Source organism: Maniola hyperantus, chromosome 7 (genome assembly GCF_902806685.2).
Source record: "Maniola hyperantus chromosome 7, iAphHyp1.2, whole genome shotgun sequence".
NCBI classification, from domain to species: domain Eukaryota; kingdom Metazoa; phylum Arthropoda; class Insecta; order Lepidoptera; family Nymphalidae; genus Maniola; species Maniola hyperantus.
This window is the reverse complement of record NC_048542.1, coordinates 7,845,942-7,861,198: the sequence shown is the minus strand read 5'-3', so window position 1 is coordinate 7,861,198 and position 15,257 is coordinate 7,845,942. Positions and strand designations below refer to the sequence as shown.

At 38.7% G+C, this 15,257-nt stretch overlaps 1 protein-coding gene and 1 long non-coding RNA gene across 7 annotated transcripts in view; one reads left to right on the top strand and one right to left on the bottom strand.

The window, feature by feature from the left end:
* Positions 1-15,257, top strand: part of LOC117983992 (uncharacterized) — a 137,506-nt gene that overhangs the window by 25,261 nt on the left and 96,988 nt on the right. For all 5 annotated transcript variants that reach the window (XM_069499593.1, XM_069499595.1, XM_069499594.1 and 2 more), the window contains exons 2-3: positions 2,649-2,856; positions 7,537-7,744. In XM_069499593.1, coding sequence (XP_069355694.1) covers positions 2,659-2,856; positions 7,537-7,744 — 406 coding nt within the window. In that variant the 5' untranslated portion in view covers positions 2,649-2,658. The remainder of the gene's footprint in view (positions 1-2,648; positions 2,857-7,536; positions 7,745-15,257) is intronic.
* LOC138402567 (uncharacterized) lies at positions 11,643-14,475 on the bottom strand. Of its 2 annotated transcripts, XR_011236935.1 has the most exons (3): positions 12,981-14,466; positions 11,895-12,031; positions 11,643-11,805 (listed from the first exon to the last, which is right to left on the bottom strand). It is a non-coding gene; the product is annotated as an uncharacterized lncRNA (long non-coding RNA). The 2 variants fall into 2 exon arrangements; XR_011236934.1 differs by having other exon boundaries at positions 11,643-12,031; positions 12,981-14,475.

The following is a 15,257-nucleotide window of genomic DNA, read 5'->3' as shown; positions in this document are numbered from 1 at the left end:
CGCCTAAGTTATCAAGATTCACGAAATGTTCGTAGTGAATTTGTAGTATGGATACCAAGCAACGACTTCATTCTTAAACTCCAAGTCCCAACTCCTCAACCGTGATGATGTAGGGTACAGCACTCCTAAACTATAGTGATTCAGGAACTGCGGATGATGCAATATTATTTTAGGTACCAAGCATAGGCATCATTGAATTTGGGATCCCAACTCCTAATGCTGCAAGGTACTGAACGCCTAAGCTATGGGGATTCGGGAATTTCTGATGGTTAATAGATATTTTAAATATCAAGCAATGACTACCAACACCAAAAAGCTTAAATAAAAATAAATAAATAAACCGACTTCCAAAAACACTACAAAGTAAAAAAAAGTATTTCTAGACGTGTATGAAGTCGGGTGAGCATAATAAAAGAAACTAGAAATCAAAGCGTGTAGAAATAATATTTTTTTAGTTGTAGTGGTTTTGGAAGTCGGTTTTTTAATATTTTTCATATTATATTAGGAAGAAGAGGATACATATACTCTAAAATTTAATTGTGCTCAGAATCAGTACCAATATTTCTTTAAAATTAAAATGTACGAGCATAGTTCTTTATTATATTTACATTTCTAAGAATTATGAAAATTGGTCTACATTTACTGGGGGAAAAACGTTTGTATGTACATTTACAACTAGACGATCCTCTGAGACCTCGGCCTCCTATTATTCGGGCGGTCCTGAGTTCGGTCCTTATGTTTTAACGGTGAAGGAAAATATCGTGACGAAACTGGCATGCCTGAGAGTTCTCCATAACGGTTCCGAAGGTGTGTGAAGTCTACCAATCCACACTTGGCCAGCGTACCTAGTAGACTATGGCCTAAATCCTATTAATTCTGAGAGGAGATCCGTGCTCCACAGTGAGCCGGCGTTAGGCGAGATGATGATGATGCAGATGGTGTGATAATTTTCGACACTTAGGTACTCTACAATCTACGACGTGGTCTTTAGCATGTATCATTAAAATATTACGTATTCCACCGTCTTTTAGGTAGTGCATACTATCTAAGATTGATATATATGACTAAGGACGTACTTAATGACTTATCATGTCACGTAAGATCGTAATCACGCGCTATAAAAACCGTAACGTTAATCAGTTTTGATCAAAGATAACTATCGCGAGAATCTTATTTGTTCCGAGCCAATATTATTTATTATTAGAACACATAACTACTAAGTAAGTCGTACATAGTTAGGTGTAGTGCTCATAATATATACCTACTGTAGATAGATATATATGCGTTTATCAGTCAATCAATAATGGAGAGCTTATCGGTCTCGCATCGATCATCCGAGTGTCGTTGCCCTCAGTTGGCGCTCAGGGATCAGTATTAATGCCATCGATTTTATATCGTTATGCTTAATCTGGATAATATAGGAAGTATTTTAAGCGAATAGTACCGATAAAGGAATGAGAAAAATGTTGGGTACCTATACCTACTTAGTTACTTACCTAGATCTTTGGTTTGAGTGGTATGGCGATGAATGGTTATTGCGACTCGGGATCGTAATGATATAATTTCTCTTTGTGGCATTAGACAGGCTAGCGCTACATTGCGCGAAAATTCCGTCGTCGATGCATACGTATTTTTAGAATGTCACTACATATTTTTATTACATGTACCTACTTAATTTCTTATTATCGGGCACACTATACAGACAACCGATCTTCCGCATAGTATATCCGATAAAAGTTAAATTAAATTTAGCAAAATTTAGTAGCATTCCGCCGCAGACCAATGGCGTAATTTCCGCGCATTATAGCGCTGTCCTAAGTTATTGAAATCAGTTCTGTACTGTTAGCACTTGAAAGACAAAACAGCAATTAGTATAAGTTGCAGGATTTAAGAGCCATTTGGTTGTATACCTACAACTTACATCTTTGCATTTCATTCCGAAAAATCATAAGTTTAGCAAATCCTGAAATCACAAATCAAGTCTGACTAATGGACCTGAAAAGATCCTAACCCAATCCGGTGTTACAATCTGGAAGTCCGATCAGCCTTCATTTAGGCGCACCTACCCTTACCAAGATTGTATGATACAATTTCTGTGGTACTCAATTACCAAGTGCTGGGACAACCCTCCACCTCCCATGGCCCCACCAACCTCTCGGTTATATGGGCCGACTCGCGGGAGGGCGCCCGTTCAGTACTTGCTCTTGGCATTTTCCCGGGGCGCCTTCTTGACTCCCTACAAATTATTTTTGTCTCTTCCTTGTCCCTTAGGCTCACTCTCCCCCCTTGGGGATTACCAAGTGCTATGCTGATAAGAAATTATCACGGTTGTAGTATTGTGAATAGACCTAGTCATATTTACGAACACATCGGTGCACCCCTTGCGCGACGCCAATTGTGCGCCTAGTGAAATAAGATATTTGGTAATTGGTTGCTGCGTTGCAGAAAAAGTAGGTTTATTGGGATGTTAGTAAGTGAATAAAGAGTGCACCTGTGCTTGTACTCACACTAATTGTGCACTATAATATCTCCCGCACAGATCGCTAGTCTCTATTGCTATTAGCCGCCGTGGCCAAAATTCAGGCGGAAGGGATATATGTTAATTTATTTCTTGACCTAATAATCATTGAAGGTTTCCTTTGTTCCAGTTTCGCGGCAATGGAAAAGGCGAAGGCGTACATAAAAAGCTCGCTTATTGCGGGCGCAGGCGGCGGCGGCGCGGGCGCGGGCGCCGTGGCCAAGTCTCCCGCCTCGCCCGCTCGCCGCGACCCGCCCGCGGAAGAACGCGTGTGCTTCGTCTGTGGTGTGGCTGGCTTTAGCGACCAGTACTCCATCAGAGTGAAGCCTGATTCGCAGGTTGGTACAAAAGATAGAACAATCACATCGCGTGAGCATGCTATGTCGCTGAAACGCCGACGACGCGACGCGGACGAGTCCCGACCTACGAACGCGGCTGTAACGTAGCGCACATTACGAAGTGCCGCACGCGCGCTTCGTAATGTGATTGTGATAGTGAAGAGATTATTAGGCAAAAAGAAATTTCTAAGCATATTATTATCTAGTACGGGAAACATTAGAAATGTGCTGCCGTCAGGAGAGGCAGGGTTAAAACATGGCCGCCGTCCACCTCCTTTAAAAAAATCTGTACTTTCTCCTAAAACTGCTATATCAAGTTTGATTTATTTATCTGTACACCATATATCCACCCCTAGCCAGCGCAGCGCTTTGCACGGGAGAGTATATTTTCGTTTATTTGTTTTGATACATTAAATAAAACACTATATATAGTACGCGACAGGTTGATTGAAAGGTAATCTGATTGCCATCTGAACCTGTCGTGGACATTACATAGCAACAATCGCAACAATTGATAAATAGTTAAAAGGTATCATTGATTTATAGTTTTATACGACAAAGTTATAAACTTGTAACAAGTGGTTTTCTACATTTTGACAAAAAAACCCTGCAACATATTTTGAAGTCCCAATAGAAGTATCACCCAACTCAACCAGTCCAATCTGGTTCAAAACAATGAATCGTTTCAAACAATTGACACATATACCCCCGGCAATTCTTCCTCGTTGACATGACGCGGCCCCAAGAAATGAATTTGTTTTGGTTCATAGTGTTGGCGTTTTATTGAATACAAGTAGGTACACACCAAAAGGTAAATTGAATACTACAGATATAGATAAGATAATGCCTGATATAGATTACAATTTGCAGGGCTGCGAAAGGGATACCTTTGAGAAAGACTAGCCGCCCGCCCCGCCTTCGCACGGGTGCTTGAAAAATAGCCCTTATATGTATATACTAGCTGATGCCCGCCACTTCGTCCTAGTGGATTTAAGTTTTCCAAAATCCCGTGGGAACTCGTTCATTTTCCGGGATAAAAAGTAGCCTATGTGCTAATCAAGGGTATAGTCTATCTCCATTCCAAATTTCAGCCAAATCCGTCCAGTAGTTATGCGTGATGGCAATGATATTAGAAGAAAATAGGTAGATACGTTATACGCGGACCGCAAGTGGCACGTTAAAACTAAGCTAATTAGCAAACCTGAGCTCAGTCGCCCGCTGGCGTCGCGCTATCGATGACGTCGTTGATAGTAATGTGTATTTTGTTTTCGTCTCCCAAAACAACCGAAAATGCCGTCGTGTGTGATGAGATTCCGCACAAACTACACAAGCAAGGTTTCCAAAAGTCAAGGAATCACATTTCATTCGTAAGTAAAACTATTTCTTTTATATAATTCGTATTTTTCACTTATTTAACAATAACAAACTCGTGCACGTTCGTGTAAAATGCAACTCATTGCAATTTGTACCTTATGTCACATGCCATAAGTACGTATCAAGTTATCGTTGTACGTATTTTAAAGTTTCCGATCAAAGAATATAAAATAAACAGATAGGTCTCTTCTGAGTATTGACAATTCAAATAGTGTGCATATTTCCTGTTTTAGGGAAGGATAAATTAACTATGGTCTAACATCTTTTTACGGTCCACTGCTGGGTCTCTTCATACAATGAGGGAATTTTGGCTATGAGTATGTAGATTGTGTAATAGTAAATATTTTCAAAAATAAAAAATATTTTCATTTCACATTTTATTCCTTTACCTACCTTCCCGCGGCTTCGTCCGCGTAAAATTTAGTAATTTTATTTCGACTTCTTTTCCATGTATGGGAGCCCCCTTTATTTAATTTAATTTAATTTTTATTATTTTTATTATAGCGGCAATAGAAATACATTCTGTGAAAATTTCAACTGTCTACCTATTACGGCTTACGAGATACAGCCCGCTGACAGATGGACGTACAGACAGCGGAGGCTTAGTAATAGGGTCCCGTTGGCACCCCTTGGGCACGGAACCCTAAAAACGAGCGGAACCGCGGGAAAAAGCTAGTTCGTAATATATTAAATACCACAGTATAAGGTTTTTATTTTACTATACAACTACAGTGTAGGCATAAATCGGCATTAGCCGAAAAGACTTTACTGTTTTTTTTTCTTTGGAGTTTCTAGTTTACCGTCTCGTCCCGTCTCTTTTACGCTCGCACTATTAGGCATATATCCGTCCTTCTTCCACTCTTCTGTGCAGGACGAGGTAGTGCAAAATATAACCGTCTCTTTTTCGTGCGCAACTGAAGCTGAGGTTATTAGTTCACCGTCCTTTACTCTCTGTTGTGTGAGGTTAAAATACTATCTATGCGTTTATGTGTGTTGAGTCTTTCGGCGCTGACGCAGCGTGCCATTAATAAACATCGAATTTGATATAAGTAACCTATCTACCTATTTTTCTTCTAATATCATTGCGTGATGGAGTAACAAAAAACTTTCGCCTTTATAATATTAGTCGGTGAAGGAGTAACAAACACACACTCACATACAAACTTTCGTCTGTATAATATTAGTCGGTGAAGGAGTAACAAACACACACTCACATACAAACTTTCGTCTGTATAATATTAGTCGGGATATGTTACTAAGGAAGAATGTAGGTTTCTATTGGTGAAATAATTTTCCTACAAACAAACTTACAAACTTTGTAGAGGGATCTACTAATTAGTCGTAATTAACTTAATTGACAAACGAATGTTGTATAAATGAGTACCTATCGTGAAAAAATTCTCGTTAGTGGTAGGTGGCTGGTGGATATACTTAGTCTGCTATAGGTCGAGATGGTAATCGGTACGAGTATGAGGCGGGGGGACGCGCCGTACACCCCGCACGTCACCCGCGCTCGCCCGCACCGGGTTTGCGCGGGGGCTGTGCGAGTGTGCGGGGCGTTTCCTCCCCGATTGCCATCTTGACCTATCGCGTACTATACATAACAGCACGCTCTGCAAGAAACACATTTTTTAACACTGTAAAAGGGTGCTATACTGATTGACATCACCCTCGTTTCTTAGCAAATTTACAATTTAGAAAAAGTGTCGTTTGCGGCTTGGTCTATGCTGTACGATCAGTTTTATTTAAAGCTTATGCCCGCGACTTCGTCCGTGTGGACTTCACAAATTTCAACCCCCTATTTTACCCCCTTAGGGGTAAAATTTTCAAAAATCTTATTTTAGCGGATGTCTACGTCATAATTATAGCTATCTGCATGCCAAATTTCAGCCCGATCCGTCCCGTCGTTTGTGCTGTGCGTTGATAGATCAGTCAGTCACCTTTTCGTTTTATAATAAACAATACTACAACAGCAAGTTGTAAATGAGTACAGCGACGATAGCTAAGTCGCTTATTTTTAATATTTTCTTAATATACTATAAGTACTCTGCGGGACAAACTAATGTAGACTAAGTATACAACAATTTTCTCAGGCAAAAAAATGTAATATCGCAACGTACGAAAATCTTAGGCTGAAGGTACACTTGGCGAAAATAAAAACCGTATCTCTCAACATAATATATTGTTGACGAGGTTCTATAAATACGCATTAAAAAAAACCGGCCAAGTGCAACTCGCGCACCGAGGAGGGTTCCGTACTACAGTCGTATTTTTTAGACATTAGTACGATTAATCAAAAATTCATAAAAATTAATAAAAACCTGTTTTAGAATGTACAGCCTACAGGGCTACCCTTTCATATGCCACCACAAGAAAGAAACGAGAAAGTGATAGGATAAGGGTTCCTTTTTTCCTTTTGTAAAATCTCTTATATTACTCATTGTGATATTGATTAGTGGGTAATGGGTATACTGATAAAATTATTATCAATTAATTGATAATGCTTGCTGAATTCATAACCGTGTTATTTATATACTCTTTACATTTTCGTCTTTTCACTTAAAATTTAGGTTTTAAAAATCTCGTGGGAACTCTGATTTTCCGGGATAAATGTAGCCTTATATCACTCTCCGGGGAAAAAATCACTTGATCCCTTACTCCGTTGCGGCGGGATTGAATGACAAACCAATAAACCAACAATACTTCCTATTACTGAGGTATATCCCGTTCGTAAGAAATTAAATTAACTAATATATAACAAATATCACTCGGTTCTTTGAAAATCCTTGATCTACCTTGGAAACTAACTTTCATTTTTCTATCTTATTAAATTGTGTCATTCTCTGGCTGAATAAATGGTTTTACTATATACATTTATACTCTGTGTGTCACTGACTTAAGAAAGACATGAGAACATACATTTTTTCCTATAGCTAACATTTTCACATACTTGTTGTCTCTACTTATAACTAGGCTCTATAGTTGTGTCCTAGGTTGTTGCTTATTTTGTATGTTTGTTTTGTAATTCACCACGTACGTCAAGTATAGTACGCAACAGGTCGAGCCTGCAATCGGGGCGGGAACGCCCCGCACACCTGCACAGCCCCCGCGCTAACCCGGTGCGGACGAGCGCAGGTGACATGCGGCTGTGCGGGGCGTCCCCCCGCCTCATACCCCGATTGTCATCTTGACCTGTCGCGTACTACGTACCGTACAGACTATCATCGTCCAAACAGTCCCAACTTGCAAACTAAAAAAAATTTTTTTCTACACGGTAAGATGTTAAAAAATGTATATTGTCCGCAGAACTCCGAACCGTACTTCCCTTTTCTGGGAGCTTCCCATGCCGCCCCCGCTGGATACCGAACTGAGGGTGACGAAGAAGGGACGGTACGCTGCTGCTATGTGTGCTACACTCTCCTCCGCCAGCAGTGGGAACAGTATGACAGGGAGAATAAGCCGCATAGTCAACGGTTCTATTGGATGAAAAGGCTCGATGGAAAACCCTTTATTGGTAAATGGTATTAGGTCATAATAATGTACCTATAGTCTGCGACAGGTTGAAATAACAATAGGGGTATGAGCCGGCGAAACACCCCGCACACCCGCACGTCACCCGGGCTCGCCCGCACCGCTTTAGCGCGGAGGATGTGCGGGTGTGCAAGGCGTTCCCCCCCCCGAACTCGTACTATAACTACACCCTAGTAAGGAGGTAACGGAAAATGAACACTGAGTAAGATCATAAAATCAAATTTAATTTGACGGGTGGTAGAGGCATTTTTGTTATTGACTAAATATACGGTACTTCAATAGAGAAATATACTAAAAAAGAGCTTGTAAATAAAAGATAGATCATTAGATAAATAAAGACGGTTATTAAGACAGCTTCTCGGAATGCATTTCATTCTGACATCTCAAATAAGTGGATTTGACGATAGAATAATTTACTTTTTAATAGAATTAGTAAAATTATATTAGCATACTTAATATGACGGTAACTAGTTATCAAATAGTACGTGAATACAATAGAAACATAAACAAAACATGTTATAAAATAAACCAAAACGTAATAATATTATTGTTGACATCATCCGCACGTCACAAGATAAGATCTCCTATCAAAACTTGTCAATACGTTTTCTCATGATTTGTAACGCCATCGCATACCTATTTCGTTTCCGTGACAAGGGAAAGATTACAAAATAATTATATTCCTTCGCAAATGTAATAATATGATTTAAATAAATATAAGTAGGTATTTTTAATCAAAATGTTTATGGTGCAAAAGTTCTGATAGAATGAGCTAATTTTAAAGTTAACTGACTTATGTACTAGCTTATGCCCGCGACTTCGTCCGCGTGGACTACATAAGTTTCAAACCCTATTTCACCTCCTTAGGGGTTGAATTTTCAAAAATCATTTCTTAGCGGATGCCAACGTCATAATAGCTATCTGCAATGCCAAAATTCAGCCCGATCCGTCCAGTAGGTAGTTTGAGCTGTGCGTTGATAGATCAGTCAGTCAGTCAGTCACCTTTTCCTTTTATATATTTAGACCAGCTTATGCTCGTGACCAAGAACCAAAAAACCATTACGTACTATGTTATGATGTATTTATGCATTGCGGATGTCGATAAAGTATCGAAATGGTTTATTGCCGGTTATACCATAAATTCTCTTTCCTTTACATTGATCAGGACGTAGACATATAACATGGGTCGGGCATATCCTATATTCAGCTATAAAAATGCAGCCAAGCGGGTATCTATCTTCTATACTATGTAGTTTAAACATGAATCGACTATGCAACCATTTATGTGGAAGTTTTTGTTCGTTCAAAGCTTACGTTCTTGTACAATGCCCTTAAGAAAGAAAGTCAGATTCTTCTCCAGTCCCTAGAAACCCAGGACAGGAGAAGATCCTGTCCTGGGTTTCTAGGGACTGGAGTAACTCTGTCATTCCTATGCTTTTTGTTCTGTTAGCTTATCTCATTATGGATCAATAAAATAACGAGTATGTATATCAAAAAAGGCAAGCTCTTGTTAAAGAAAAGAAAAATGTAGTTCGTGATTGTTGGGTGAATACTTTGTCTGAATTTATGAGAAAGTTTTAAAATCATTTTAAGGGCCTGCGTAGACTATGTTTTCCTCTGCGGCAGTCCTAAAAGAAAAAAATTCGCGAGCTACGAAATTAAGCAATCAATAAATTCGTGTATTCGGCCCCTACTTTATTATTTAAAGTCATCCACAAATTAAATCTTCGTTGCCATATTCTGACAGCTGAAGCCCATGTTGGAGGATCGATAAATATGGATTCGATCAACCCTTTTAAATATTTAACAGCGCATTTGTATCTGGTATTCATTATGTTGTTGTATAACGGTTTCATAGGTTTTATTGTGGATCGAGCGTAGGTCGATGGAAAGTATGACGTTAAAGCTTGTACTACATGATTCATCGTCATCATCATCAACCGATAGACGTCCACTGCTGGACATAGTCTTTTGTAGGGAGTTCCACACACCACGGTCTTGCGTCACCTGAATCCAGCCGCTCCCTGCGACTCGTCTGATGTCGTCCTTCCACCTAGTGGGGGTCTTCCAACGCTGAGCCTTCCGGTGTAAGGTCGCCATTCCAGCACCTTGGGACCCCGACGTTTATCGGTTTTCCGAACTATGTGCCCTGCCCATTGCAACTTCAGCTTCGCAACCATCAATTGACCTATGTCGGTTACTCTAGTTCTCCTACGGATCACCTCATTTCTGATTTGTTCACATAGATGACGTAGAGAAACTCTAAGCATAGTTCTATTATATATTTTAGGGTTTAAAGCCTAAGGGTGACAAACGGGACTCTATTACTAAACCTATGCTGTCTGTCTGTTTGTTTTATAATGAATGATAAATTAAAGTTGTAAGTATGGATGTTACTTTTTGCAACTTATTTCTGAAAATGTTTTCGTAGCAGTGATTAGTCTAGTATCAAATATGTAAATTGAAATCGACGTCTAGAAGTTAGACTTAAGGTGACGCTGGATGCACGTCCGAACTGCTCGGCCCACGTGGGTAACCTGTATGCTATTTCACCTAACATTGTGATAGAAAGAAATAGACTCAGTGATGAGCAGTGTAGCGAGTGCATGCGCTCACACTAGCGTCCGGATATATTGATGATGGCACACAGATAGTTGGACAGATATCACCGATGAATTTTTGTAAATATATGATTTATGAAGGAACTACTTATTTCAATTATTATTGTATAAGATTTTATGGAAGAGCGGGGTCGCCTGCCACGAGTACTCGTAGCAATACTAAAACAGTTACTGGGATGGTCCCAATTACTACGCACTATGTGAAATTGTTTTACCTACTGAAATAAATATTTTTTAATTTTTTTTTGAATGATAATGATTACCTACTTATCTTTTGATGAATACTATAAAATCTCACTTACATACATACCTATTAGGTAACTACTGCCTCAGCGTGTATAAACAACTCGTATATATTATAGAAATCCATACTTCTATGAAGTGTCTGTCTGTAATTTCGAAATAACTACCGCAAGCTCATAATATTGTTATTTGAACTGTACCATAACAGCTGAATCAAACGTTTTTAAAAACTGTCTGTCTGTCTGTCTGTTTGAACGGGCTAATCTTCGGAACGGCAGAACCTATTTTGACGGGACTTTTACAGACAAGTAGAGGATTAACAAAGGATACTTTTTTAACCGACTTTTAAAAAAGGAGTTGTGTTTTTCTACCTATGTACACAGAAATCTCCGAGATTTCTGAACCGATTTGCGTATTTTTTTAATTGATAAAGAAACTTTGCAACATTGTCCTATATAAAATGTCATTTTATATAGGACACACAGGATTTCAACTCCTCAATCCTGATGCTGCAGGGGACATGACCACCAAAACTTATGGGATTTTGAAACTGTCGGTTATAAATTGATATTGGAGGTAGGTACCTATATCTATCAAGTAAAGACTTTATCATTGAACTCGAAGACCCACTTCTCGACCCTGATGCTGTACCTAAGGAATTGCATTGCTAAATCGTGGTGATCCCACGGAATTTTAAATGAATCATCGCCCACGCCCGTTCGGTACCCTCATTCCGCACATTGTTTTGATTAGTCAGTCCACCAATCACAACAAAGCATTCTCCCCTGTCCCCCGCCAACATTTTACGATTTTGTTTTCATGTAAAACCTTGTATATGCGTACTCTAGGAGTTGAATTCTCTGTGCTGGCGGATTACCTATTAGGAACACATGATTACACATTCGTTTGTCTGTGAAAATAACTTTTGTTGCCTTCACTTATCTATTAGTAGCGACTAAAAACTATATATACTATCTACTTGTGTATACAAAAGTCAAAATAAATTCCACTTTGATCTCAAAAATGAAAATTTTATTTTTATAAGTAGGAAGTAGGTACAATTCAATTTCCCTCTAAAAGCCCACTACACACATAAACACAATATGTATCATTTTCTGTTTCAACAGTCACATTAGATGTATCATTCGACGCAGAACTATTGAAGCTCTCCATTTCATTTCTGGAATTAATAAACATACAATCAACATAATTATATTGTGAGTATTATCTATATAGAATGTATGCAAAAAACATAGCATAACAACTTACAAGTATGGGATGGTAGACCTTTCAATATTTAGTACAGAATTGAATGTTGCAGTATCATGTTGGATTTCAGTGGTACGTATATTGGGCATATTCATTTTATTTTCCTTGTTTTCTTCTAAAAGGAATGTCTTGAGTCACTAAAATACAACATAATTCAGCATTGACAAATCTGACAACAAATAGTAAATCTCTATATTATATAAAAATGAATCGCTGAATGTGTTGCTGATCGCAAATCTCGAGAACAGCTGCACCGATTTCGCTAATTCTTTTTGATAATATTCCTTGAAGTACGGGGATGGTTCTTATGGAGAGAATTTTTTTAAAAAAGTCCTGAAAAAGAATCGACTGTAGGCGGTGCGAAGTTCGTCGGGGCAGCTAGTAACATAATAATTATATTATCCTAATCCTAATCTAAATATTTAAAAGAAAAAGGTGACTGACTGACTGACTGACTGACTGACTGACTGACTGACTGACTGACTGACTGACTGATCTATCAACGCACAGCTCAAAATACTGGACGGATCGTGCTGAAATTTGGCATGCAGATAGCTATTATGACGCAGGCATCCACTAAGAAGGGATTTTTGAAAATTCAACTCTGGAGGGGGTGAAATAGGGGTTCGAAATTTTGTGTAGCCCACGCGGACGAAGTCGCGAGCATAAGCTAGTCTATAATATAAAAATGAATCACTAAATGTCATCGCAAATCTCGAGAACAGCTGAACCGATTTCGCTAATTCTTTTTTTAAATTAGGTATTCCTTGAAGTACGAGGATGGTTCTTACCGAGAGAAAAATTTAAAAAATTTGAATCGACTGTTAGGCCGTAGGCGGAACGAAGTTCGCCAGGGCAGCTAGTGGAATTATAAATGTGAAAGTGTAGATGTTTGGATGTTTGTTACTCAATCACGCAAAAAAGGCTGAACGGATTTGAATGAAATTTAGAATTCTTAACTGGATTAACACATAGGCTACTTTTTATCCCGGAAAATCAAAGAGTTCCCGCGGGATTTTGAAAAATGTGAAATCCACGCGGGCGAAGTCGCGGGCATTAGCTAGTATCTAAATAATATCAACTTACAAACACAGTGTCAAATTTTCAGAAGCTGGCTCTAAATGGTACGGTGTGATAGCATCATAATCTAATTCAATTCGATTTTTTGCTTTGTCGTTTCCTTGTCAAAGAAAATCCTGTGATCCACTAAAATAGAAGTATAATATATAAGTATTTATTGAAAATAAATAAATGTCATCATCAAATTCACCATCCTGGAGAACCTTGAAAACGACACTCGCGTCTATTTTTTATAAAAAGTGCTGGCCCGCCATCTTAGATTAAAAAATTAATGTCATTATCAAAACCAGCATCCTGGAAACCCTGAAAACGACACCCATTTCTATTTTTTGTGAAAAGTGCATGTCTGCTATTTTGGATTTGAAAATAAATGTCATTATCAAATTCAGCATCCCGGAAAAGTACATATTCAGTCAAATAAAATTCCCCTCGAGTCACATTGTTACTCACGTCGGGTGTGACTCACAGGAATAACCCCGAAAAAGTAATGGCATTATCATCACAAGATAATATTATGGTTTGGAAAGATTCTGATGAATTTTAATAGATCTCCTCTTTGCAAGGGATTTGCTTTTGCGAGTCTAAACCGTTTCTTTTTCCTCTTCCGCCAATCCATTTTTGTTTCTGTTACATGAAAACTCAAGTATATAATTAAATTGTCTAAGCACACAATATGACCTACATACTTATATTTGAAATGAAATGAAATGAAATGAAATGAAAATCTTTTTGAAAATGTATTTATGTATTTGTAACTAGATGATACACGCGACTTCGTCCGCGAGGATATAGTGGTTTTTTAATCCCGCGAGAACTCTTTCAAAAGCGATCACTATTTCAAATTTCAGCCAAATCCGTCTTGTACTTTTTGCGTGAAAGGGTAACAAACCTATACACACACACACGCAGATACAAAATTTCGCCTTTATAATATAAGTGTGATTTGACAACCCTGACTTTCGGAATTCGGATAAGTCCAAATTATATTTTATTACTAGTTGATGCCCCCAACTTCGTCCGCGTGGAATTAGGTTTTTAAAAATCCCGTGGGAACTCTTTGATTTTCCGGGATAAAAAGTAGCCTATGTGTTAATTTAGGGTATACCCTAAATTAACACTTTTATCTATCTCCATTCCCAATTTCATCCAAAACCGTTCAGCCGTTTTTGTGTGATTGAGTAACAAACATCCAAACATCCACACACACACATCACTACACCTATTATAAATGTGAAAGTGTGTTTGTTTGTTGGTTCGTTGGTTTGTCCTTCAATCACGTCGCAACAGAGCAACGGATCGAAGTGATTTTTTGCATGGGTATGGTTGACCTGGAGAGTGACATAGGCTACTTTTTATCCCGGAAAATCAAAGAGTTTCCACGGGATTTTTAAAAATCTAATTCCACGCGTACGAAGTCGCGGGCATCACCTCATCATTATCATGATCAACCCATCGCCGGCTCACTACAGAGCAGGGGTCTCCTCTCAGAGTGAGAAGGGTTTTGGCCATAGTCTACCACGCTGGCCATGTGCGGATTGGTAGAATTCACACACCTTTGAGAACATTATGGAGAACTCGGCATGCAGGTTTCCTCACGATGTTTTCCTTTACCGTTAAAGCAAGTGATATTTAATTAATTAAAACGCGTATAACTCCGAAAAGTTAGAGGTGCGTGCCCGGGATCGAACCCCCCGACCTCCGTTTAGAAGGCGGACGTCCTAACCACTAGGCTATCATAGCTTCACCTAGTTTATAATATTAGTAGGATATATGTAAACTACTACCACCAGCTGTCGATACGATGCATTCTAAAATAAATCGACCGACCGACCGACAGACCGACCGGCCAAGTACGAGTCAGACTCGCGCCCCGAGGTTTCCGTACTACAATAGTAAAATGTTTATCTCTAAATCTCTGTTTAGAGATAAGCATTTACAATGTAACTTAATTTATTACTACTATGTAACTAGAATTTCGGTACATATAAAAATGAATCGCTAAATGTGTTGCTGATCGCAAATCTCGAGAACAGCTGAACCGATTTCGCTAATTCTTTTTTTATAATATTCCTTGAAGTACGAATATGGTTCTTACGTAGAGAAAATTTTTAAAAAAATCCTGAAAAAGAATCGACTGTTAGGCGGTACGAAGTTCGCCGGGGCAGCTAGTGAAAAATAAAAATAAATAAATAGGTAAATAGTATTTTTTGACATTTTGCATGATGAATCAAAAACTATTTAGTATGCACTAGATGATGCCCGTAACTTCGTCCGCGTGGATTT